A 26,303-nucleotide genomic window follows, 5' to 3' on the forward strand; every position below is an offset into this window, starting at 1 on the left:
GGAACCGGTGAGTAGCATGCTTCTTGCGGCAAGAGGGACGTGCATCGTCCGACACACCAGCGAGAGAGGCATTGGTTAAGGAGTTTAGGAACAAGAGGTGGTACAAGCTTTATGGGCAATAGATGGGAACAAGGCACCAGGACCAAATGGATATGGTAGCCAGTTCTACAAAGACTGCTGGCCAATTGTGAAAAAGGATGTTCAAGCAGGGGTTAAGGAATTTTTTCGAACTGGCAAACTGCTGAAAGCATGGAATAATACATTAATTACACTTGTGCCAAAATCTGAGCATGCCGAAAATGTTGGGGACTACAGGCCAATTGCGTGCTGTAACACGAGCTACAAGATTATTTCTAAAATGCTATCTAACAGATTAAGGCAGGTGCTACCTAACATCATTTCCCCGAACTAAAGTGCATTTGTAGCCGGGAGAACAATTGTACAAAATGTCCTTTATGTCAAGATTTGGTGCGATTATACAACAGGAAGAACTCTCCTAGTATTTGTCTGTTAAAGAAAGCGTATGATACAGTGGAGTGGGCCTTCGTGGAGGAAATGATGCATGCGTTGAATTTCCCTCACCAGTTCATCAGATGGACTATGGCTTGCATTACTACACCATAATATACTATTGCTATCAATGGAGGGTTGTATGGGTGTATAAAGGGGAGAAGAGGGCTGCGGCAAGGGGATCCCATTTCCCCCCTTATTTTTGTTATATGCATGGAGTATTTCACTCGGATAATGAAGGTGGTGGCGCATCAGGTGGGATTTGAATTTCATCCAAAATGTAGAAGTTTGCAGCTGAACCATTTATGCTTCGCGGATGATGTCCTCCTGTTTAGCAAAGGTGATTTTCAATCAGTACTATGGATGCTAAGAGGGCTGAAAACCTTCTCTGATGCCTCGGGTCTACATACTAGCCCCCAAAAATCAAGTATTTTCTGTGCTAACATGTCGGCCCACTGCATAGCGGACATTTATGACTTATCAGGTCACTCAAGAGGGACACTTCCCTTTAGATACACGGAGTTCCTATATCTGCAAAAAAGATATCAAAAATGGATTGCGAAGTACTTATTGACAAACTTACAGCCAGGGTAAAATGCTGGGGCTCACGACACTTATCATACGCGGGCAGGGCACTGTTGGTTAATATTGTCCTGCTACATGTCCATAGCTATTGGTCATCCATCTTCATCTTACCTAAGCTAGTTATGAAAGGGATAACAGCAATATGTCGGAATTTCTTATGGGAGGGGAAGGTGCATACGGCTAAACCCCCACTTATAGCTTGGGACTTGGTATGTAAACCCAAAAGAGAGGAGGGGCTAGGGATCGCTGATTGTATAAAATGGAATGAAGCTGCAATCGGTAAATACGTATGGAATATTGCACAAAAAGCTGATGACTGTGGGTCAAATGGATCTACCAAATTTACTTGAATGACGCCGAATGATGGGACTATGCATATCCCCAGAGATTAGCTTCGGGTAACTTTGGAAAAAAGTTTGTAATATGAGGACTCTCTTTCGGACTGGGTATGTCCGAATGGGTGGTTATGCTTCGGTAAATACACGATACATAGTGGCTACAAATGGCGAATGGGAGAAGGCAAGAACTGGCCATGGTGGAGGTGGTTATGGAACAAAGGGAACGTACCTAAACATAGCTTTATATGTTGGTTGGTAATGCAAAGGCGAACCCAAACTAAAGAGAGGCTGTTTCGAATGGGAATTAGTCCGGATGACAAGTGTGTAATTGTGGAGTTGGGATCGAATCTGTCGAACACCTCTTTTTTGAATGTCCATTTTCGAGTCAATGTATTAGGGAAATATTGGATTGGCTGGGGAAAGGGATAGTTAACACAGAGGTGGCGGGTATATGGAAGAGGCTAGCGAAAGCACCAAAGGGGAAAGTGTGTCGGAGCGGTCATAGCCATAGCGGGGAGCGGTATATCGTATATGGCAAGCAAGGAATACAACACTATGGGAACACAAAACTCCACGACCAACCAGCTTGGTTAAACAAATCAAAGATGAGTGCAGGATGCGAAGGGAAGACTTCTTGTCGAGGAAACAATGTGATAGGGAGAAAAAGTGGATCGAATGTCTACTGAGCTAGCAAGTAAGTTGTAGGTTCAACTGCCAGAAAAAGGCTATATGTATAGGTGAGAGGTAAAATATTGTAAGTTTGGAGTGGAGATTAATAAAAAATTTCTCTTCACCAAAAAAAAAGTTGAGGGGAGAGTTTGTTTTTAAAGCATAATTGGGGTGTAATGATTTTCGCCCTTTCAAAATAGTGTGATATATTTTTAAATGTTGATTTATATATCAGTTGTACAAGAATTAGTACTCTAATTGAAGCATTTAAAAATTCGCACTTAATGGAAAGTACAAAAAAAGTGATTGTGATGAGTCAGCTGATATTAAACTAATAACAACCAGCATCCGAGATCGTACTATATATACATATTAAAGAAGCACCAGCAATGAACAAAACTCTAGCGATCTCCCGACGAACTTCGTCGGACATCGACAAACTCGAGCAAATGAGAGTTAAAGACAACAACGATTAAGGTTTGTCGGAAAAAAGAGATATGAATCAGCGATGGACTCTTGCGGATATCGGCGAACTCTGGGAGGGTTGAAAATAGCTAAGAAAGAGAAGATCTTTGGAGGTATATGTTTGTAATTACTTTATTTTATTATTTTAAAATTGAATAATTTATCATTTTACTGTAAATATAAGCTTTGTTGGTATATCTCTATAAATCTCCCTTACATATATTGGAATTGGCGTGACACCATGATCTATCAATCGTACAAGAATTAGTACTCTAAATTTAAAAAGTAGCACTTAATTGCATAATAACGTGGAAAGGAGAAGAAAAGCAATAGTGCTGAGTCCGCTAACATTAAACTACTGAAAAATTAGTGTCCAATACTGTACCTATATGTACAGATTAAAGTTAAAGAAATAACAAAAAATAAAAAGAAAAGACAACAGATCCACACAACCCCAAAAGCAGGGGGATTTGCTTTCCTTTTTCCCTAAAATGGGCTATAAATGACATGTCAAAATGGCGAAAATAGCCAAAGTTTTGCCAAATAAGGCAATTTGCTTTTCTCTAGAAAAATTCAGTACAGCCACATGAGTCCCACAATTTCTGCAAAAACCATACCTTCCACATAACTAAAGTCAGATTCTTTCTTCATTAAAAAAATATATTTCTTTTTTACTAACTGTATACATGTGCTTTGATAAATACTCCCATCACAAGAAGACAAAGCCTGCAACAAATATTCCAGTTTTTTCTTACATCTGTCTCCTTGGAATTTTGAATATTTACATAAAGAAATGATTTTGTTGAAAACTTTTAAAGATTTAAAGGTCAGTTTGCGTGTACCTTGATTACGATAAAAGTATCTATCACCTCTTATCAATAGAGGTATCGTGTAATTCTGCCAACCAAAGCTAAGCTATTCCTATGAAAATTGCTAGTTGATCGCTTTCATCTATTTAAGCTTTGGTCGGCAGAATTACACGATACCTCTATTGATAAGAGGTGGTAGATACTTTTATCATAATCAAGGTACATGCATCTTCATTGTCACTTTTCAACCTTTAAAATATAGTCACTATCTTGGAGTTTGAAACTGTAATGACTTTCTATCATAGTTGCAAAGTTCCAATTACTTAAGAATGATGCTTTCGGTTGGTCTCATAATGAGCTCTTGGACAATTGTCTTTGAATTACAGGGGCTGAAAAGTGACCGTGGTTAGCACTGTTTCTTTTGGGGTTGTTACTTCTCTATCGTGCTTTTATAGTATTTTTCCATGGCCTATTCGTTTTCTTTATTTCTTTTTTTGTACTGCTTTGAATTGCTTGTCCTTATATCGAGAATCTATCGGAAACGACCTTTCTACCTCCCAAGGTAGGGATAAGATCTGCGAACTTTTTACCCTGCACAGACCCCACTTTGTGGGATTTCACTGGGTATGTTGTTGTTGTTCATTCGTCGCTGCCAACCAGGCCAAACCCGTGGATGCTAAACATGAGGTATCTTTTTCGGTTTTCAATAACTATTTTATTCTTTTGTTACTTATTCGATGTCCAACACTCGCTTTGGGGCCTAACTAATTCGGATTTACGCCGGGAAGTCCCACTTTGAGGAGTAAAACGCTTCCTCCAATTAAGCAATTCCATGCCAGGGCGCTCGAAACCGAGACCTCTGATTAAGAATAGAGCAGGACTTACTACTCCATCACAACCTTTGGTGGTTCAATAACTATTTTCCAAAATAGGCTTTTTAATCCGATCCACAATCTATTGATCAAACATTTCAATCACGCTCCTTTTAAGCATTTGGTTGCTTAAGTGAACAATTTTCCAAATGATATTTGCAGGAACCAATTGACATTGAGACATAAACTTTTTTTTTTCTTTGCTATTCTTTCTATACAAGTTAATTGTAATCAATCCATCCACCGCATTTCACACGAAGTCTATAACGAATTGTGTGTCCCACCCCATAAACACTTTTGTCTCTTAATTTAAAAAAGAAGAAACACTCTTATTTGGTGCATCACCTCACTCATGGATTTTTGTTACAACACAAGCAATTCAATTTATAGTTAGGTGGCACATACATTCCAAAAATAGTCCAATTTTTGGTTATTTTCTTGTCTGTTTATTTATTTTCTGAAAAATACCGTGTTTGAATATGATTTTAGGGGAGGATTTCCTTTTCATTTTTTTTTTTTGGGCTATGTTGTGTTTGAAAGCAAAGATGCTTACTGAGTTGTACTTTTGTTTCTTTAAACAATTAGAGAGAGATCCAGTGCACATCAATTTCTGTCAGAAAAAAAAAAAAAAAAGAACTGGTACATTTCTTTGGTCCTCAAGGAAATAAAATTCAAAATTTGTTTTTGAGTGGAGGACAAGTGCATAATTCAGACTACTGAATTTAACAAATATCTTCCGTATACAGCTCTTTCTTTCTGTGTGTGCAGGTGTTGGAACTTGAGATGTAAATTCTCTCTAAAAAGCATTAGTACCATCAGTGGCGGAGCCAAAAATTCTAAAAAAAAAGAATTCAAACAATGACAGAATACCACATTTACCGCGCTATAACCTTCTTTTATGTCGAGGAGATTCAACAATTTATATATATACACAAAAAAGATGATATTTTTACCCTGTTTGAATAGTATAATTTGCAAGCAAGGGGATACCTTCAGCCCTGAGGAGCACGGTACAAGTTCCTTTTCACTCAAAAAGGGAACTGTAATCAACAACATGAATTATGGCCTGTTGAATTGAAGACAGTATACAGTCAAAGCTCTCAGCTCTCTATAACAGTATCATTTGTTCAGATACTTTGTGGCTATTAAGCGAAATGTTGTAAAGAGAACATATGATATAACATAACATGAAAGAACGGTTCCCTAGAAATATGCTTGTTATAGTGAAATGCTGTTATAGAGAGATCTAACCGTAGTGCTAAATGAGACAAACTAACAACATACCCAGTGTAATCTCACAAGAGGGGTTTGGGGAGGGTAGAATGTACACAGAACTTATCGCTACTTCATGAAGTAGAGAGGTTGTTTCCAAAAGACCTTTTGCTCAAAGTAATGCATATCAAAGTAATCTAAATGAGAAAAACCTACTCTTATAATCAATGTAGGTCACAAAAATTAATTCTTTCCATTTCAGAGTTTGATAAGCCTTCAGTCCAAAGAGAAAAACACTGCAGATAACATAGGCGGAAGAAAGAAAAACAACGCGTATAAATTATTTAATGAAGCATCAACAAAGGAAAAATATCCCCTATTTAGCATCCTGTAGATCAGTGAATCAGCCATATTGAATCAGTGAACAAGGAGAAAGCTAAAACTTGGAAGCAAGCAGTCTGCAGAATGAGTGAGAGAAAATAACCATCCAGTTAGAGGATGTTTTAGCTAGAACAATTGCTTATCTCAAACACCTGAAAGATGTTAAACAAAAAAAACAAATTCTAATAAATCAAACAATGTATTGGAATTAAGCTAAAAAAACAACAGTCGAAAACAATGGCTTCTTTCTCCATTTTCGTTGGATGGAACTTCTTAACAACCCATCACAGCACAATTGTATACAAAGACCCCAGAATGCTCTTTCAGACCGATGACTTTCCAATCCAAGGTACCGTCCCTGGCCCCGGATTTTGGTGCCCAAGAACTCAATATAATAGCTTCACCTTCCGGACCCCGGTTCCCGCCTACCACCAGAAGTTCTTCACCACGTGCTTTGAAAGCAAGACCCCATCCATTTGAAGAATCAGCCCTCACGGGAAGTCTTCCCAGTACCTCCCACGAGTTTTTCTTCTTGTCATACTTTTTTATCATGTTGGTTAGATATTCAACAGCATATAGTTGGTTATTAACAACTGCAACAAGAGGAGGTGCCTGAGCAGCTCTATTGACATTTGGATACATGCCCTCAATTTTCCTCCACTTCCTCGTTTGTAAATCAAACTCTTCCCCACAAGTCAAAGAATCGGTAGGGTTAGTCATCCCACCGATCACATAAAATTTTCCATCCATGAAAAAGCCAGAGCACAATCTACGGGGAGAGTTCATGTTAGGCAGTATCTCCCATCTACCTGTTAAAGAATCATAAAGCTCAGCAGATTTTAGTACATTTCCATTCTTGTCACTACCCCCTGCAAGGATAGAAATTGAACCAAGACTACCTGATCCAAATAGACAACGACGATGATACATTCCTTCACATTTCGTCCAATTGTTTTGAACCAAACTGTATTTCCATATAGCAAAATCAAACAACTCACGGCCAAAAACCAGTAGTTCACTTCCAACTGCTAATGACTCCTTATCTGCATAATTAAAACAATCATCACACGGAATCTTCGGCAATCTGAACCATTTATTTCTGAAAGGATCAAAAGCCTCCCAACCCCGAGGATCACAAACCATATACACCCAGTGTTCAACAACACCTAACCGCCTCCTCAAACCATATAAATCACCACTCTTGACTAGTGAATTAAACCTGGCATTCAGGCACGATAACGACGCGTAATCTGATCTAGAAGCCCTAGCAAGACATGTTAAAGCAACATCATCATGTAGTCCTGGAAGAAGTGAATCACTTGATCCAAATTTGCAATTACCATCATCAACTTCTTCTTCTTCTTCTAACCTAATTCTCCTCCCCTCCTCGTCTTCCTCGCCAAACAGATAGTCATGAGTCGACTTGTTATTAACCTTATCGCAACAAACGAGCGCTTTCTTTGACTTCTTAGTTTCAGAAGCCATGTTCTAATACACCACACCTTAAGTTATTTGCAGTAACACTTCACAAAAGCCACAAAATTATTTGTGAAAAAACCCCTTTTCCATCAAAACATCAATTTCTTTGTCACCCAAAACCAAGAACCCATCTTGGAACAGATAACTCCAACTTCTTTATTAACTATCCATCCAAAAAACAGCAATTTTACAATATTACCCTAAAAAAGACTTCCAAAACTCTAGCACCTACTACCACTCAGTAATCAATAAGAAACCAAACTTCAGTAAACTATCCATCCATAAAACAGCAACTACAATATTACCCTAAAAAAAGAACTTCATATGGATGAAAAAATTCTAGCACCTCTATTCAAATTTCTTTGCAATACTAGCCACACTCAACAATCAATAAGAAATCAAACCTCCAGTAAAGATTCAAACTTTCTGATTTTTTTGACCTCTTTTTTCCACCAAGATTGAAACCCCACTCACTAATAATCAATAAGAAACCCAAATTTCCAGTAAAGATTCAAACTTTCTCATTTTTTGAGCTCTTTTTTCCACTAAAGATTCAAACCCACTCAATAATCAATAAAGAAAAACCATCAAAACATCAATTTTCTCATTTTTTGACCTCTTTTTTCCACCAAGATTCAAACTTTACATATTATTTTAACTCCAAATGATATTTGTGAAGCGACAAAAAATACATAAGATACACACAAAAAAAAAAAAAGCTAATTAAACTAACGCATAGAGGTAGCGATTCGGATCCAAACCGGGTCGAGAAACCTATTCGGATCTCGCCGGAGAGAAAAACCGGTGTGATGATGCTTCCATTGGTTTTGATTTTGATCGGATCTTAGGTTACTATATCGCCGGAAAGTAATTAAGGTCGACCATGTGCACCGGAGAGAATTTTAGAGAGAAAAAGTGAGTGTGTTGTAGGGGTCGGTTTTTCTTTGGAATAGGAAACTGATAAGTACTAAAAGAAAGTAATGGGAATTGAAAGGGAAATAAAATTGTTTTTATTTTACAATGTACATCCCTTATCATTCATGATATTTTGTATTCACCCTCTTCTTATTAAGAGATTTTGTGCAAGATCAACTTTTTTTTTAATAGGATCCACGGCTCCTTAAACTTGCCGGCAAATTTCATTTAGCCTCTGTTTGGATGGTCGTTATTCATGGTTTCATGATGTACAATGTGGTATTGTATAGTATGGTATTATATTGTATTATATTGTATTAATGAATATAATGTTTGGATGGACTGTATCGTTTGTTATGGTTTAATAAGACTTTTATTGTTTGGTTTGACTGTATGGTACTGTATAATAACATGTAAGTTTACTAAAATAACCTTAACCCTTAATTACAAACTAGTTTATAATTATATATATTAAAGGATAAAATGGAAACTTTAAAAAATAAGTAAGTGGGGGTGGTGGAGGGATGGGTGGTGTGGGGTGGGGGGGGGTGACTGGTTGTGGGTGGGGGGTGGGATGGTGGTGGGGGTAGTGGGTGGTAGGGTAGAGGTGGGTGGCAGAGGGTTGGTGGGGTGGGGTGGGTTTGGGTGTGATGGAGGAGGGTGGATGAGGTGGGGGTATAACGGGGAAATAAAATGCGTAATCATACAAAAACAATCAAATCCGTGGTTATAAAAATTGGACTTTTTCAGCGTATATAACCACGGGATTACAACGGATTTACAATATCATACAACATAATTTTAAGAACAATGAAAACAAACATGATTTTATAGAAAACAATACGCGGGAAACAACCATCCAAACAGGGTTTAACAACACCAACATACCCAGTGTAACCCCACATATCACAAGTTGGATCTAGATTTTTTTTTGAGATTTTGTGCAAGATAAAATGTAAAAATGGTCTCTTATATTTGAGGGTGGGTTCTAAATAGTCACTTAAATATGCACTTAATAGTTCTGGTCCTTTAAGTTTGGCAAAATTTAACATTTTAGTTTTCGTAAAATATTTATTGAACTCTGTCGGTTAGATTTGACGGAAATAGTGGAAGAAAAAAAACTTAGATATAAAACCAAGGCAGTCCACCAACTCCTAAAATATGCAACACAAATAACTATACACTAAAAGAGGTATATAAAAAAATAGCATAAATTATATCTCTAAATGTGAGTTCTCATTAATTTTGTTTCATAATTCCTATCAAATCTAATAGACAAGTTCGGTAAATATTTGACGGAGACCAAAAATATTAACTTTTGACAAACCTAATGATTCAAAACTATTAAGTGCATACTGAAAAGACTATTTTAGTATTTTGAACCTATCCTGAAACATAAGGGACCATTTTTGTCATTTTCTCTTTTTAAATATTCTTATGCTAATTTTTTATTGTTTTCTGTACTATTATCTTACTGTTCTCCATAATGATATTGTTCCAAGTTAGTTTGGAAACAGTATGCTGATTGAATATTTTTTTTTTTTTTTTCTTACTGAAACTATTTATCGTTTTCCTTTTTATGGCTAAACTACAGAATTTCCATAATTTTTATTTTTTTGCATTTTTGACGCATGTGAAGTTTGTGTTTATCGGATAAGCGCCACAAAAAGACAAATATGCTTTTGTCACCTGATCATTTTAGAGTTCTTAATTGAAAAGGTCCTTATAAGTTTGAGAGTAGATACATTTTTGTACCTATATATTATTTTGAGCATATACAATCCTCTAAAACCGTAAAAATCGAGCGTTTTGCTCCAATTGATAAACATACAGCATGTCATAATAAATTTAACGGAAATAACATGCTTTACATGACTAATATAAAAATAATCATTTATTATTGTTCCAATTGATGAACATACAGACAAGTCATAAACCTAATCAATTCAATGTGCTTTTCAAGTTACTAGAATAAAAATAACTATATGGTAGTAAATATTAGAGATCTTCATTAATTCATTCGATCAATGAACGTAACAGACGTCTAACGAAAAAACGTACTTTTGACGTTACTAGAGAAGAATTAATCATGATAGAAAAATAACTATATGGTAGTAAATATTAGAGATCTTCTTCACTAATTCATTTTTGTCCTACATGAATATTAGATTTTCACTTCTTTGCAAAAGCTATCATAAAATGCAGTTTGACATTGCGTTCTAACCAAGCAAATGACAAATAAAGCCCTTTCAATTATATCCCCCCCAAACAGGAAAAAAGTTTGTCCCAAATGGCCAAGTGTCTATTTCAGTTATGCATTTTCAGTTCACTTTAAGTTGATAATCCTACAAGAAAAGGAAACTGCTTTTTCCCAGTCCCATCAAAGTGTCAAAATTAGATAAAAACATAAAGTACTAGGGGTATCCTTTTCTCAGACCAAAATTATTGAATTGGGTAATAAACTTATCTCTTCTGACATATCGGATAATTTCGAGTGAATCTCATTTTATCCCCTAATATTTAAAGGTCCGAAAAATAATATTTCTTTAACGATAATTTTTTTATATATTGTTTTTATTATTACATAGGGATAGGAGAAGGGGAAATGGGGGAGGGAGCTACAATGTAGGGATTCGAACCTTCACCGACAAGGTATAAGTTCATGTAGTCAACCAACTGAACTACTAGATCCCTACTAATCCTTTTATGTAATACTTTCCGGTAGGATTTTTTTTTTTCGAATAAAGATTCTTTCTACAATTAAAATATATATAAAAAAGGTCAAATATAATCATATACGGGCCAAATATACACCTTGTTATACTTTCTATCTAAATATACCCGCATCGTTATACTTTCAGTTCAAATATACCCCTTCCTTTATTTTTGACACAAATTTGGCCTTAATTTCAACGGAAAGATCTTATTTCTTTTTTCTCTTTTCAATAAAGTTTTTTTTTTTTTTTTTTTTTTTTTTTTTTGTATGTAGCACATTAATTTTTAAATGAGGAAAAACTTCAACAAAAAAAAAAAAAAGATAAATGGGTTGGGTCGGTTAAACGGTGGTTTTCTAAAGGAATAGCATATTTAAAATTAGGGGTGGGTTATTTGATTCTTAACTTAACACGTGTCTTTCTGTTAAAATTGAGGGAAAATTTGTGCCAAAGTATAATGGAAGGGGTATAGATGTTTGGACCGAAAGTATAACAAGGGGTATATTTATCCCTTTTTCTAATAATACAGGGGCGTATTTGACCCTTTTCCATTTTTATATTTTAATTCTAGAAAGAAAATAAAATCTTTATTAAAAAAAAAAAAAAAAAAGATCTTTCCGTTAAAATTAAGGGCAAATTTGTGTCAAAGTATAACGGGAAGGGTATATTTGGACCTAAAGTATAATGGCAGAGGTATATTTAGACCGAAAGTATAACGAGGTATATATTTGACCCTTTCTGATAGTATAGGATTATATTTGACCCTTTTCTGTTTTTATATTTTAATTCTAGAAAGAAAGAAAATGTTCATTCAAAAAAAAAAAAACTATCGGAAAGTATTACTTAAGGGAGTTATAGTTCTCACTCAATATGTGAAGAGGGTATTGTTTCCTAACCCTTAAATGTTAGGGGCGTAAAATGGGATTCACTCGATAATTTTCTTATGAAAAGTAGTTAGATATTTTATCCGAATTTAATAAAATACAACAACAACAACATAATCAGTGTAATCCCATAAGCGAGGTTTTATGGATTGTAGAGTGTACGCAGACCTTACCCCTATCTTGAGAGATAGAGAAATTGTTTCCGTTAGACCATCGGCTCAAGGAAAAACATTTCAAACAGGTCGGAGGAAGAAATAGCGAAAGCGAAGAACCCATGATGAAAGGCTGTAGAAACCATGTTAAAGCATTATGACAAAAGGTCGTCTGAATCTAATAAAATAATATACTAAACTATCATATACTTCTAAGATTTACATCACAACAACGAAGATAAAATAAAAACAATGAGACATTAGTAAACCCTTACATTATGATAGAAAAAGACTTAGGACGATTCATATTGACATAACTTTTTGCATTCAAAGACAAATAACTAATGTATATACACAATAACTCATGTGCTCACTTTTATATCATTAAAATAAAAATCTCACCACCAGCTATAACAATTTGACAATAAGGTCAACTTACTTTTGTTAATATTGATTTCTTAAATACTTTATGCTTTTGAAATAGTCATTCTCGTAACTCGTAAGTAACGTATTCAATATATTACTCACTGTCCAGTTTTAATTGTCTTATATATTAAAAATAAATGATCACTTTTACATGTCCAGTTTAAAATTAAGAGATAAATTACTATTTCGTACCTATTTTACCCTTATATTAATTGTTGAGTAGGAAATTTCAAGGAATTGTTAGTGACTGCACAACTTTTAAAGTATTTTGATTGATTTCAATCATTAGATTACTTAGCAATAATTAGGGGTGATATAATAAAATTATCATTATATTTTTTGTTCCTTAATAGACGTGTCAAGTCAATACATGACAAGTAAAAATAGACTGAGGGAGTATTTTGTAGTAGTTTTTTGTAATTAGTTTGACTAAAGATTGTGTTACACGACCGGGGGCGTATCCAGCATTATAAATGGGGGTTCAACTGAACCCCTAACTTTCGACGAGGAGCATAAATTTATGTGTAAAAAACTATTAAAATTGTAATATATAGTAGATATGAACCCATAACTTTAAAAATACGGAAAAGGGCCTAAAATACCCTCGAACTATTAGAATTGGTACAAAAATACCCTCCATCCACCTTTGAGCCCCCAAATACCCCTGCCGTCCACCTATGGGGTCTAATATACCCCTGCCATCCACCTATGGGGTCTAATATACCCTTATTTCTAACAGCCCCATCTCATTTATGACATGTCAGCATTTAATTGGTTACCCCATATAATTAACTAATGTAATTAATTTTAAACTATGTTGATCGGATTCTAACCCACCTACTGCGAAAGGAAATGGTTACCCATCACTTATGGCATACTGGTTTTATTTTTTTGCTAATTTTAACTATTTTTTCCTTTTCTTTTGGTTTTTATTAATTACTCTTCCTTTTAGAAGGTTATATGAGGGTTATTAGCTGGATGAGAATAACTGAGCGAACAGTGGATAAACTATTATGCGGCTGGTATTAGTGCTTGAATTAAGCATTAGCGTCATCCGCAGTTTTTTGTTTAAAGGCAGAAATAAGTGATAATTTGATAAAATTGCTTCGTTTTTAGCCTTATTTAATTTGGGGCAGGTCGGGTTTGTTTGGTAGGTGGGTTGGAATCCGGTCAACATAGTTTAAAATTAATCACATTAGGTAATTATATGGGGTAACCAATTAAATACTGACATGTTATAAATAAGATGGGGCTGTTAGAAATAACGGTATATTAGACCCCATAGGTGGATGGCAGGGGTATATTAGACCCTATAGGTGGACGTCAGGTGTATTTGGGGGGTTCAAAGGTGGATAGAGGCTATTTTGTACCAATTCTAATAGTTCAAGGGTATTTTAAGCCCTTTTCCGTTAAAAATATAATGGGTTCAATACTAAAATCTTAAGATTTAACCCATAAAATTTAAATCTTGAATCTGCCTCTGTACACAACCTTCTATAATATGGGCTATATTTGGTCTTACAGCTAGGTCCAGTTTGTTAACCTAAAGTAATGTATGGGATTTGCACGATTGTCCTTCAAAGGCACTGGTCTTTAATTTTTGTCTCTCAAATTGGTGGACTTTAATTTTAGTCTTTCGCTAAAAATTTCTTGATTTCGGGTTCGAACTTCGGCTCAGTCAAAAATTTAAAAAAAATCGCAAGATAGAGTTTAGATTCGCAAGGCATGCAAAACTCAACCTCAGGCAGAGTTTCAAACTCTACCTTAAGGTAGAGAGTTTTGCCTTCAGGCAATTTTATTTTGTTATTTTGTTATTTTTTTATTGTTTTACTTAGTTAAAATTTTACAAACCTCTACCTTAAGGCCTAACTTTACTACAAACCTCTACCTTGCAATTTTTTTTTTTTTTTTAATTGAGTTGGGGTTCAAACCCAGAAGCTCGAGGTATTAAGCGAAGGACAAAAATTACAGACCACTAATTTGAGGGGCAAAAATTAGAGACCAGTGCCTTTAAAGGGCAATCCGCACAAAAGTCATTGGCATGATTGCCCTTCAAAGACATTGGTCTTTAATTTTTGTCCTTCGCTAAAAATTCCTTGATTTGAGTTCGAACTCCCGCTTAGTTAAAAAAAATCGCAAGGTAGAGTTTGGATTCGCAAGGCAAAGTTTTGCATGCAAAAATCTATCTCAAACGAGTTTCAAACTCTAGCTTAAGGTAGAGTTTTGCCTTCTAGTGAAGGCAAAACTCGCCTTAATATTTTTTTATTTTTTTTACAAACCTTTACCTTAAGGTCTAATTTTGGGTAAAAGTTTGCTTTAATGCAAACTTCTGCCTTAAGGCCTAACTTTTGCCCGAATAGGCCTAATTTTGCTACAAACCTCTGCCTTGTGATTTTTTTTTTTTTACTGAGCTGGAAGTCGAACCCAGAACCTCGGGATATTAGGTGAAGTACAAAAATTAAAGACCACCAATTTGAGGGCCAAAAATTAAAGACCAGTGTCTTTGAAGGCCAATCCGCATAAAAAAATTATTACTGACCGCATTTGTATGATAACTTCAATTATTTAGTTTCAAGAATAATGGAAAAAGAAGTTGAAGGGGCATGTGTGTGCAATCATACAACTGCTTTCAAAATTTTGACCAAAAATCCTACTAGTTGGTTCCATTATTTTGTACAAGTTGCGTTTATTGACGACTTTTTTGGCTTTTGTCTTTGAAAATAATCAATCTCATGGAGTTTCAAATTCGGGTAATTCGCAGGAATGCCCTTATTTTGGGTTGTCTTTAATTTTTGCCCACTAGATTGGTGGTATATAATTTTTGCTCCGTTAAAATTTTTTGGTTTCGGGTTCGAACTCCCGCTCAGTCAAAAATTTAAAAAAATCGCAAGGCAGAATTTTGCCCAAAATTTAAGGTAGAGTTTTAAAATTCTGTCGTAAGGCAAAGTTTTGAAAGTAAAATTCTGCCTTGCGAAACTTCCTTTTTTTTTTTTTTTTTTCTTTAACTGAGCTAGGATTAGAACCCAGAACCTCGGGGTATTAGGCGAAGGACAAAAATTAAAGACCACCAATTTGAGGGGCAAAAATTAAAGACCACCCCAAAAGAAGGGCAATCCGTGCAAAAAAATATTCAAATTCAACATGTGAAATTTCATGATAAAATGTTTTAAAGTGTCACTCGTGAAATTTAAAACTTCATGACAGTAATATTTACCAGCTTTGATAAAAGCATTGTCCATATTTAGGAAGATGAATAGCCCTTATATTATGTAATTAATAAATGGAGGATTTTTTTGGTTATCGTTAATTAAGCAGAGACAAGCTTCAGAGCAATCTCCAAGTCATTATCTTGATGAGTTGACCAATTCCTAACTACCTGTATATTGTCATGATTAAAATTGTAATCTATTAAAAGTCACTTGAATATGACTGTGCCAAGGACAATTATTGCAATATAGAGTTAATGCTCTATGCTGCACACGTAAATGTACTAGTTCTCCATAAAACCACTACATCTTAATCAATCATAGAGTGCTTATTTAATTACGTTACTATACACTAAAAAAAGCAGCCCGATGCACTAATCTCCCGTTATGTGCGAGGACTTAAAAAAAGCCGGACCACAAGAATCTATCATACGCAATCTTACCCTATATTTTAAAAAGAGGTTAGTTCCTTGAACCTGTGATCTCCTAGTCACATGACAGCAACTTTACCAGTTACCATACACTATTATCTAAAAATTCTTCATATAAAACATAAAATATCCACAAAAACCAAATATGCTTGACTTTAAACAATACAATTCCTCACATGGAGAACAATTCTTATGCTCTCTGCTATGTATCAAAACACAAAACTTCAACATCACCACCAACAAAAACTACATCGCAACGTCTCCCACCACCATTACAACTGAGCCAGTACTCTTGAGAGTGACTGAAATCTAACAAAATTTACTCGAACCTCTCATTTGTTACCATCCTTTACATAACCTATATTCTTTTGATCCTGCAAGTGCAACTTGTCGGAAAGACACATCCTACTAGAACGGAAAATAATAATCATACTAGATCATTGTGCAGTTAAATTCAAGTAGGTGTATCCTCCGTGCTCCCATCACATACATCTTTCTGCAACTTTTGGCGTTGGCACCAACATGGGTACTGAGGGATAGGACCTTCATCTCCTATGACCCACTCATGCTGAGAAACACTTTCGAGAGTCATCCTTTGTGTTGGATCTGTGCAAAGGGATTTCTTGTTAGGAAAAATAGGGGGAGAATTTAGTAGTTGCCATTACCATAAAATGGGCCTAAGTGCAAAGATACTCGATTTTGGGATCACCATTTACGTCATACCCCCAGTGCGTAAAAATTTGCAAGTCTATCCACTTCAGAACAACTTCAAACATGCAATGTACGAAGTTTTATATGCATGATGTTCAGACATTTTTGCCCGAACTTCAGCCATATGTGGCTGAATTCAATCATTTTTGCCTGAATTTCAGGTAGAAATGCTTGCTTGACCTTCAGTCATGCAAAGTCATATGCAACTTCAGACACAGCAGGTTAAGTTGTCCCGAAGTGGCTAGAGGTACAAATTTTTTTTTTTTAAAAAAAGTGGATACAAGTTAAATAGCATGTCTAAGTAGGGCACCCCGTGAAATTTTACCATAAAATGGCAGGATAAAGATGTCAAGCGAGACGAGAGACGAACCTTTACAGAGAAGCCCCTCTATTAAATTCTTCAGAAGCGGATTCATATCATCAGGGAGAGTGATGTGGTTATTTACTATCTAGAAAGGCAAAATAAAGGCAATCAGAAAAAAGGAAAAACTAACGTCTGAGCGGACCGTTGTACATCAGATATACGAGGAGACTCAAACCTTATCATATGTATCCTGGAGAGTCTCTCCTAGAAATGGGTATTTCCCCAAGATCATGCAATAAAGGGTAACACCAACCGCCCATGTGTCAGCAGCTTTTCCATGATATCTTTCTCCTGTTAATTTTTTTTTAAAAACAACGCTTCAGTAACAACTATTACTACGCCTTAGTCCCAAACAAGTTAGGGTCGGCTAAGTTTAACGATATTTTAAATGTCAGCATTTAACGAGGGCCAGAAACACTGACCTAAGCAACATTCAGGAGCAGTAAAAACTGGAGTGCCAGGAGACCTACGAAGCTTATCATTATCGTCCTACAAACAGGAATAGTTACAACTAATGTTATTAATATATTTATTGAAAAAGAAAAGGAAACAACAAACATAAAAAAACATAATGCAATCATTCCAAACCCTTCAAGCCCCGAAAGTTTAGAACCAGAGGATGCAAATAAACAGAACCCCTCTACCATAAAAGCCTGCAGAATTATTTCAGTAAGTGCTTTTTGCAACAAGTTGTGATATTTGACTATGATATTGAGAAAATGAGACACTTCAGTAATATATTATTCGATTGGCTTCAAGCATATAACCAAAAACATCCATTTCTATCCATATACACGTTTGAATTATTCCACGAGAATTTTAATCATAAATTTACAAGTGACGGGGGCAGGAAATTCTTCTAAAAAAAAAAAAAAAAATTGTTGAGGAAAGGTCATACCTCAAAAGCTTGGCTGACACTGAAATCGCCAATCTTCACCCTGCCAGAGGCAGTTACTAAAAGATTGTCTGGCTTAATATCCCCGTGTATAATATTCTGTTCAAGACAAAAAAGAACATCGGTAAAATATCCTCCAGGAAGGGAGTCGAAGAAAATCCGGGTGACTCGGCTACATAAATTATCACATCATTTAAATAGATTTGCATGGTCAATCAAGTTGAGTAATCTGATCTTTTTTTTCCGCTCGCGGTCCTATAATATTAGAGATCACTACTCACTAGTGGTATGATCCCCCTTCCTACCTAAGCTAAGACTATCTTAGTTTACAAGAAAGTACCCATCTTGACCAAACAACTTAGGCGTCGTTTGGTTGCTGGTTAGGAAGTGAATCATGTATTAAAACCAGCATAACTAGTACCATGTTTGGTAGCATTTTAGTTGCTATATATAAAATTCATTACACCAAGTACGGTGTTTGGTTACTAACTTACAATCCCGCATAACTAATACATGTATAAGTTATGAGGGAATCTATGTATTATTTTATGCAGGGTATAGGATTGAATAACTAAACCTGCATAACTCTAACCAGCAACCAAACGACCCCTAACTACATGATCATCCCACACTCCAGGATCATAATATCATTTTTGGAGTAAATCACTGGAGTATAGTTCAAATGACAACCAATGATAACATAATTAACTGAATAGAGAAATGGGAAATGAGGTTTCTTTAGCAAAACCATACAAGTTATGCCCAAAAATGACCTGAAGATCTACTTAAATTTCTTAAAAGGAATGCTGCAAAGATTATAATCATGTACATATATTTATCAGAAGCAGATCGGGACAACTGGGTCTTACATGCGCATGCAGATACATCAAGCCAGAAACTATATCACGCAAGTATTTCCGTGCTTTATCTTCTCCAAGAACACATGGGGGACCAGAATCCTCACAAACCCATTTTCCTTCCACGTACTCGAGAACTGTTTAATAAAGGGGGAAACTGTCAGTTATTGGAATTCATATAATTCAAGAAGCTGGACGACTCCACAAAAAACAAAAATCTGAATAAGGTAAAATGATACCCATGTAGAAGTGATCTGTTGTTGGGTCATCAATGACCTCAATAAGATTGACTATATTGGGGTGGCACAGCATTTTCATGATCGAAACCTGCAAGTGACGAGAATTAACATGGAAGTCAATAATCAATAATTGTAGGGTCATCAAGTCATATATCAAAGATGGAGTATAACTAACAGTCCATCTCAAACCATAGCATGTTTGGTCCCCCAGTTATTGGTACATTTTGATTTTAGTCCCTATGATATCTAACTAAGCACATTAAACCTTCAGTTAGTTGAATTTTGCACTTTTAGTCCATTTGCTTATGAATATTCACAAATTCACTATACTTATAATCGTTCCACCACTTAATTACTCGTCTTATGTTAAGTTTGTATTGTTACTCTATATTCGACGGTGATATAGTTCTATAAATAGTTAAATATAACATACTTTCTACCTGAAGGTACCAAAAAGATACATTTTAATTAATTGAAGGTTGAATATGTTGAGTTATATATCACAAGGACCAAAAGCAGAATTTACCAATAACTTAGGGACCAAAGGTCCTATTAACATGATTAGCAAATACGAACTGCCCTACCATATTTACCATTTTGAGTAAATTCTTAGGAAAAGTCACATTGAGAAACTCCGAGATAGAAAATTAAACAATTCAGCAGACATACAGCTAATGCTACAGTACAAAGTTTGCTGATAACCCACAAAAAGGAGGATTAAAACTCAAAGGAAGAAATAAAGCACATACCTCACGAAGAACATCACCCATAGCAGTTTCGGAAGGTGCCACCCGCAACTTTAATAAGTGAGACTTGTGAAAGGCCTACATTTGATAGCTACAAATGTTATCACTATTCAACAACCCAACCAAGGCTGTAATCAATGATTAACAACATTAATTGTTCTTTGCGAACTAAATCGTCTGCGTTAATGTCCACTTTATCCTTCTCCTACTGTTTTTCCACAATCATGAATACTATTGTCCCTAGCATAGAATAATTCAATTATCTAGTTATCCCTTACATCTATCTAGGAATGAATCAAAATGGCAGTTTGGTTGGTAATTATTCAAGTATAACTCCAAAATCTTCATCACATACAACAGCAAAAACATGTATGGAACCCGTTGAGAATAATAAAACGTAAAAGCTCCTATCACTAAGTAAAGAAACAAATTAGCTTCAAATCCCACTCTCAACGTCTAAGTTTAAGCTTCACCAAAAAAAGTACAGAAATAACTTAGCTTTCCCCTATGGGAATACAATTCGTATACAATTAAGCTAAGTAAATATCATAACCAAGAGAAATAACTTTACCTTAATGGCATAATGTTTACCATCAGTACAACTCCTATAAAGTACCTGTGTCATCCCAATGCAGTCAAATGTCAGCCTTTTTTTCCTCTAAAAGACAAGAAGAAAGAAGATAATATCAATATCTTTGAGCTCACCACTTTTCCGTAGCTACCAGCACCAATTTTGTATTCACGGGCATATTCGTTAACCATCTTGTTCCCATCTTCATCCTGAACCAAAAAGACAACAAAGGCCAAAGCAAGAAAAAAAAGCAGCCAAGTTACACCTCCCCTGTTTTTTTCTGATAAATCAAAACGAGTAATGATCGTTTATACAAATACGCGCCGGAGCCATCCACATCTCACTATCTCAGTTATCTCCCCCTCCGTCCCAATTTATGTGACACTCTTTCCTTTTTAGTCAGTCCCAAAAGGAATGACATCTTTCTACATTTAGTAACAATTCAACTTTAAAATACCCATTTTACCCTTAATGAGATGATTTCTAGCCACACAAAGATCTATAGCTTATTTTAGACCACAAATTTCAGAAGTCCTTTATTTTTTAAACTTCGTGCCAATCAAACACCTTCACATAAATTTGGACGGAGGGAGTATAATTTATTCACACCAAGTGTGAAAAAGATTTTTTATGCTACTATACCTCTGTGCGCACAACTTCGTGTGTTTCCTTGACAGGGATCTCTCGGCAAATTAACCCATTCTGAGCTCTGTCCATGAGAATCTCTTCAGAACGTTTAACCGGGCTATGGCACACTTCCTCATCCTCAGTACCAGTATCATTAATTATATCACCACTATCAAAGCCATCATCATCGTCATCTTCCCCTTCTTCAACCTCTTGTTGTTGTAATAATGGCTCACGTGACCAGCCGTTTGTTCCATAACCCCTATTAGGCCTACCTAACTTTTCTGGTTTTCTTGCAAAAGAGAATCCAAAACATCCACAGCACCCCATTTCCGCAACTTCATCAACAGAACGCATCGTCACAAATATCCAAAACAACAGAAATATGTATTACTTCCCACTAAAGTACACTATTATACAACACTATCGAACAATTTGATTCAAGAACCTGAAAAATGAAACACCTCTTATTACCATCAATCAACTATACAACAGTGAAATGATAAACCCAACATAACCATACTCATTAGTTCAACAAAGCCAATCATAGGATAAACACACACACACACACACAGAGTCAGGCCTCTCTATAACAACCATATTTTTTGTGGAACCAATCTTCCATGTTATGTTATATTATATGTTCTGTATAACAACATATCGCTATAGTAGCCAAAAAATATCGGAACAAACGATGTTGTTATAGAGAGGTTTGACTGTACGCATAATGTATGTCAAAAACATATATCAATTGGAAAAGAAAGCAGAAGATAACCTTAAAAGGAGGAAAACGCGATTCGGGCATCCACCCGAATTCAACTTTGTTATTCAATCGGATGCCATTCAGCAAAATGAAAGAAGCAGTTGATCAAATTGATTTCTATGCGATTGAACCCCGACATCATGAGAGTTCCAATTTATTATAACAACAGACGAGAGATCAATGCCAGGCCAGAATCTTCCATTCCTCACCAGCAAAGGAGCCTCATAACACAAAAGCTTTCTGCAACAAATTGAAAGAATCAACAAAAGGAAAGCATATCTGAGCATTGATCCACATAAAGGAATCAAAAGTTGAGTTAAATTAACTCAAAATACCATAATATCAAAACCTAAAACAAAGACTTGATTCTTGGATAGGATCATAGGACAATTTAGCTTTAAAACCAAAAAACTTACATCAGCAACATCGAAACCACAGAAATTTGGAGTAAAAAATAGATTATACATTCATATGCATATCCATACACCTGTATAAAGGACATCAAAACCATCAAAAGTTTAATCATTCTCCTAACAATTTCCATACAAAAATAATCAAAACGAATAAAAATACAATCTTTCCCTAGACCCTTTGTAGGAAATCAAAACCATCAAAAGTTTAATCATTCTCCTAACAATTTCAATAAAAAACTAATCAAAATCAATAAAAATACAATCTTTTCCCTAGATTCTTTGTAGGAAATCAAAACCATCAAAAGTTTAATCATTCTCCTAACAATTTCCATAAAAAACTAATCAAAACCAATAAAAATACAATCTTTTCCCTAGATTCTTTGTAGGAAATCAAAACCATCAAAAGTTTAATCATTCTCCCAGCAATTTCCATAAAAAACTAATCAAAACCAATAAAAATACAATTTTTCCCCTAGATTCTTTGTAGGAAATCAAAACCATCAAAAGTTTAATCATTCTCTAGCAATTTCAATTTATAAATACAATCTTTTCCCTATAAAAAAAACCATCAAAATTTCCATAAAAAACTAATCAAAACCAATTAAATACAATCTTTTCCCAGCAAAACCAATAAAAATACAATCTTTTCCCTAGATTCTTTGTAGGAAATCAAAACCATCAAAAGTTTAATCATTCTACTAACAATTTCCATAATAAAACTAATCAAAACCATCAAAGGCTTAATCATTCTCCTAGCAATTCCCATAAAAATACAATCTTTTCCCTAGATTCTTTATAGGAAAATCAAAACCATCAAAAGTTTAATCAAAACCAATAAAAAAACAATCCTTTTCCAAGATTCTTTCTGAAATAAAAACCCCATTACCTAAAATTGGGAAAGATCCATTCTTGTTCAACAATTTTGCTAAAAAATTATCAGGAGGACATAAAATTGTTGAGATTCAAAATAGGGAAACTAATGGGATGAAAATGGTGAAGAAGCAAACTTTGGGGATTTTGTGAGATGGTTGAAAAGTGAAAGAAAGAGAGAAAGGGTTGATGGGGAATGGGGAGTGGCAAAGGGGGTGGTCCGTACAGGCTGTTGATGTGGCCAGGTTTGACTGTTACAGATGTACTTTATATACTTTATATACTGTTCAGATACTGTCTGGTTAAATATTTCTTCTTTTTCTTTTTTAATCTTTTGAGGCGGAATATTAAAATTTATGTTGGTCAAGCCAAGGATCTTACAACCTCTTTATCTTCATAAAATAGTGATAAGATATGCGTATATTTTACAATCCAAAGATGCTTATTTGGAGGAGATTAACGACACCTTATGTTGTTGTTGTTATTAAGATTTGGCGCGAATTATTAGTTGTACATCTAATTTATTGCAGGTTTAATTATTGAAATTTGTGCTACTCGAGGCGAGGTCTTTCAAAGATAGATTCTCTATCTCCGCGTGGTAGAGGTAATGTTTGTGTACATTCTATTATCTTTTATCTATTGTTAATTAGTTAAAACATTTAGTATATGTTGTTGTTGAAATTTAGGAATTATTAGTTTTATGTCTAAGTTATTGTAGGTTTAGTTATTCTTGGATTTGGTTATTTGATGAAAGTTATTATTACGTGAATGTTGATATGGTAAGGAGCGTATGCACACTTCTTTAAGCGCGTGAAAATGAAAACAATAAAAAAATCAAATTCCCGATAAGGTAGTTTTCAATTGTTAATTGTTTACTTCTTTTTTTGCTTTTCACCAAATGCTAATTATGCATCTTTATATTTTAAGTGACTAGTTAGATTTGTGCCGCGTGATACCCACTTAAAAAGAAAAACGCTATTACTTGACATAATTATTTAAAATACCCAAAACTCAAATACGAAATAAAATTTTCGATAAAAGATTACATAACTAATATTAGAATGATTCATTAGAAATGCGAAAACATGACAAAATTCTATAAAGGTAATTTTCTACTGGGAATCAGTGTTTTAGCTGAGTGCTATATTTGTATGGTGGGTTTGGGTATAAACACCAAATTATGGCAAATTGGCTGCAACTTTTGTGGGAAATTATGTTGTTGTTGTTGTCGTCGTTGTTATTAAAATTTGGCGCGAATTATTAGCTGTATATCTAAGTTATTGTAGGTTTAGTTATTTTTGGATTTGGTTATTTAATATAGTAGCATTTAGTTCCTGAATAATGTGGTAAAGAGTGACTACGCTCTTTATTTCGTGATGTTGATATGATAAAGAGTGTGTACACACCTTCTTCGTGCGTGGGAATGGAAACAATAAAAAAAAAAAACAAATTTCTGGTAAGGTAGTTTTCAACCGTTAATTATCTTTTTTTCTCACCCGATATGCAGTACCTGTATCGGGAACCCGACTAACCAGGGCTGCATATTTTGCCCATTATATTTAAGGTGTGTAATTAAACACTATATTTTTTTTAACATAAAAATATTTTTTAAATGACTATATCGTATAGGCTGGAGACCTCTTATTAAATATGATTCCTTTATTGGAGATGCGGTGACTGGGTTGTATAAAGGCATTTCTATTAGGAATCGATGTTTTAGTTCAGTGTTACTATATTTGTATGGTCGATTTGAGTAAAAAGAAAAGTCTGGCAAATTGGTTGTAACTTTTTCCCTTTTTCTTTTCTTTAAGTTTGTGCAACCAATCCACCTCATGCGTGTTTGTCCCATTTAAGGATAAGCACTTCTCATTGAGAATTTTTCAATTTTCATATTTAAACTCTGAATCTCTAATAAAAAGTTGAGGGATCCCCTCCATCCCCTTCATCCCTTGATTGCTTCTGAGCATTTGATTGTAAAAATATATATTGAAAATTGTTCAAAATGACTCGTACTTGTGTGATGAATTAAGCATTAAATTTTAATTAGTTACCGCTCATGTAAATAATTAAATGAGATAATTTTCATTTTGACTTTTGTAAAATTATTTAATATGATATTCATTTTGTCTCATTTTACATGACGTTATTATTTAATCACATGATACATACTTTTTCCTTATTTATCCTTTCTTGAGCCGAGGGTCTATCGGAAACAACCTCCTTACCCCGCACCTGTGAAATTATAATGAGAGTGTTATGCTGTTGATACATACTTTTTTCTTTATTTCAAGCTTGGGCCATATCTCATTTATTTCAAGCTTGGGCCATATCTCATTTACACTACTAACTTTAGTCATTTTATGGGCTTAGGTTTGACGGAATTCATTATGGACATGTTTTTGTTGGACGAATTGCACAAATAGTCCACATTGAGATCAGTATTTAAGTAATAACTACAATATATAAAAATTTACAAGTTTAGCCGCTTCAGAATCTAATTTAGGCATATGCGACCGAAGTTGCAACATTTCGAGTATGAACCTTGATAACAAACTTTTGACATTTTTGCCTGAAGTTGGCTTGCTAAGGCCAAACTTCCTATATCTTTTACTAAGTTTTGTCTTGATAAGGCTAAACTTCCTGAAGTTACAGTCAAATAAAATGAACTTCAGTCATTTGTTCTTCGAAATTCAACACTCAACATCTGATTAAATGTTCAAATCTACTTCACATAAGTTCAATGTTGAACGCATACATTCTAAATATCATAAAAAAACAAACCCAAAATATCATATGATTCCTAAACCGTTATCATTCAAAGTTCACCAAAAAACTATAAAAAGATTGACAACTGCAACATCCAAATTCCACGTTTTGCAAACTTGATTTTACCAAATCTTCCCCTACCCTGTAAAAATTTCAACCTTAAACTTTTCTCAAAATTGTCTTATAGTTAAAACTCTTCTCAAACCTAGTCTAATAAGTACTTGCATACGTGGAGTATAATTATTGAGAAGTATAAGTATTCAATAGGAACAAATTCAAGTTACAGGGTCAAAGTGAAAGATACAAGTAGTTTAGAGGTCCGTAGGTCCTTGTGACTTTAACCTTTCATATAACTCTATGTTTGTTGGGTGAAACACAATATAAAATGTGCTCATTCGATTAAAGATTGTCAGGAAAAGGTGCAAACATATGC

General features: G+C 34.8%; 2 protein-coding genes and 1 long non-coding RNA gene across 5 annotated transcripts; 1 reads left to right on the top strand and 2 right to left on the bottom strand.

The window, feature by feature from the left end:
* Positions 1-5,877: 5,877 nt before the first annotated feature.
* On the bottom strand, positions 5,878-8,266 carry LOC132065330 (F-box/kelch-repeat protein At5g60570). 2 transcript variants are annotated; one of them, XM_059458666.1, is made up of 2 exons: positions 6,741-8,266; positions 5,878-6,650 (listed from the first exon to the last, which is right to left on the bottom strand). In XM_059458666.1, exons 1-2 carry the CDS (start codon positions 7,324-7,326, stop codon positions 6,115-6,117), a joined length of 1,122 nt encoding a protein of 373 aa, XP_059314649.1. In that variant the 5' UTR covers positions 7,327-8,266; the 3' UTR covers positions 5,878-6,114. The 2 variants fall into 2 exon arrangements, with proteins under 2 accessions (XP_059314649.1, XP_059314648.1); XM_059458665.1 differs by having other exon boundaries at positions 5,878-8,265.
* A 7,877-nt stretch (positions 8,267-16,143) lies between these two features.
* LOC132065331 (serine/threonine-protein kinase GRIK1) lies at positions 16,144-23,353 on the bottom strand. Of its 2 annotated transcripts, none has more exons than XM_059458668.1 (13): positions 23,121-23,353; positions 21,834-22,057; positions 21,074-21,506; positions 20,566-20,640; positions 20,432-20,476; positions 19,864-19,938; positions 19,115-19,202; positions 18,888-19,012; positions 18,022-18,117; positions 17,546-17,612; positions 17,299-17,414; positions 17,130-17,208; positions 16,144-16,654 (listed from the first exon to the last, which is right to left on the bottom strand). In XM_059458668.1, exons 3-13 carry the CDS (start codon positions 21,413-21,415, stop codon positions 16,503-16,505), a joined length of 1,260 nt encoding a protein of 419 aa, XP_059314651.1. In that variant the 5' UTR covers positions 21,416-21,506; positions 21,834-22,057; positions 23,121-23,353; the 3' UTR covers positions 16,144-16,502. The 2 variants fall into 2 exon arrangements, with proteins under 2 accessions (XP_059314651.1, XP_059314650.1); XM_059458667.1 differs by having other exon boundaries at positions 21,834-22,061.
* On the top strand, positions 22,848-23,126 carry LOC132065332 (uncharacterized). The gene is made up of 2 exons (XR_009416712.1): positions 22,848-22,918; positions 22,973-23,126. It is a non-coding gene; the product is annotated as an uncharacterized LOC132065332 (long non-coding RNA).
* Positions 23,354-26,303: the final 2,950 nt, after the last annotated feature.

The sequence above is a fragment of the Lycium ferocissimum genome, chromosome 7, assembly GCF_029784015.1.
Source record: "Lycium ferocissimum isolate CSIRO_LF1 chromosome 7, AGI_CSIRO_Lferr_CH_V1, whole genome shotgun sequence".
Classification (NCBI taxonomy): Eukaryota; Viridiplantae; Streptophyta; class Magnoliopsida; order Solanales; family Solanaceae; genus Lycium; species Lycium ferocissimum.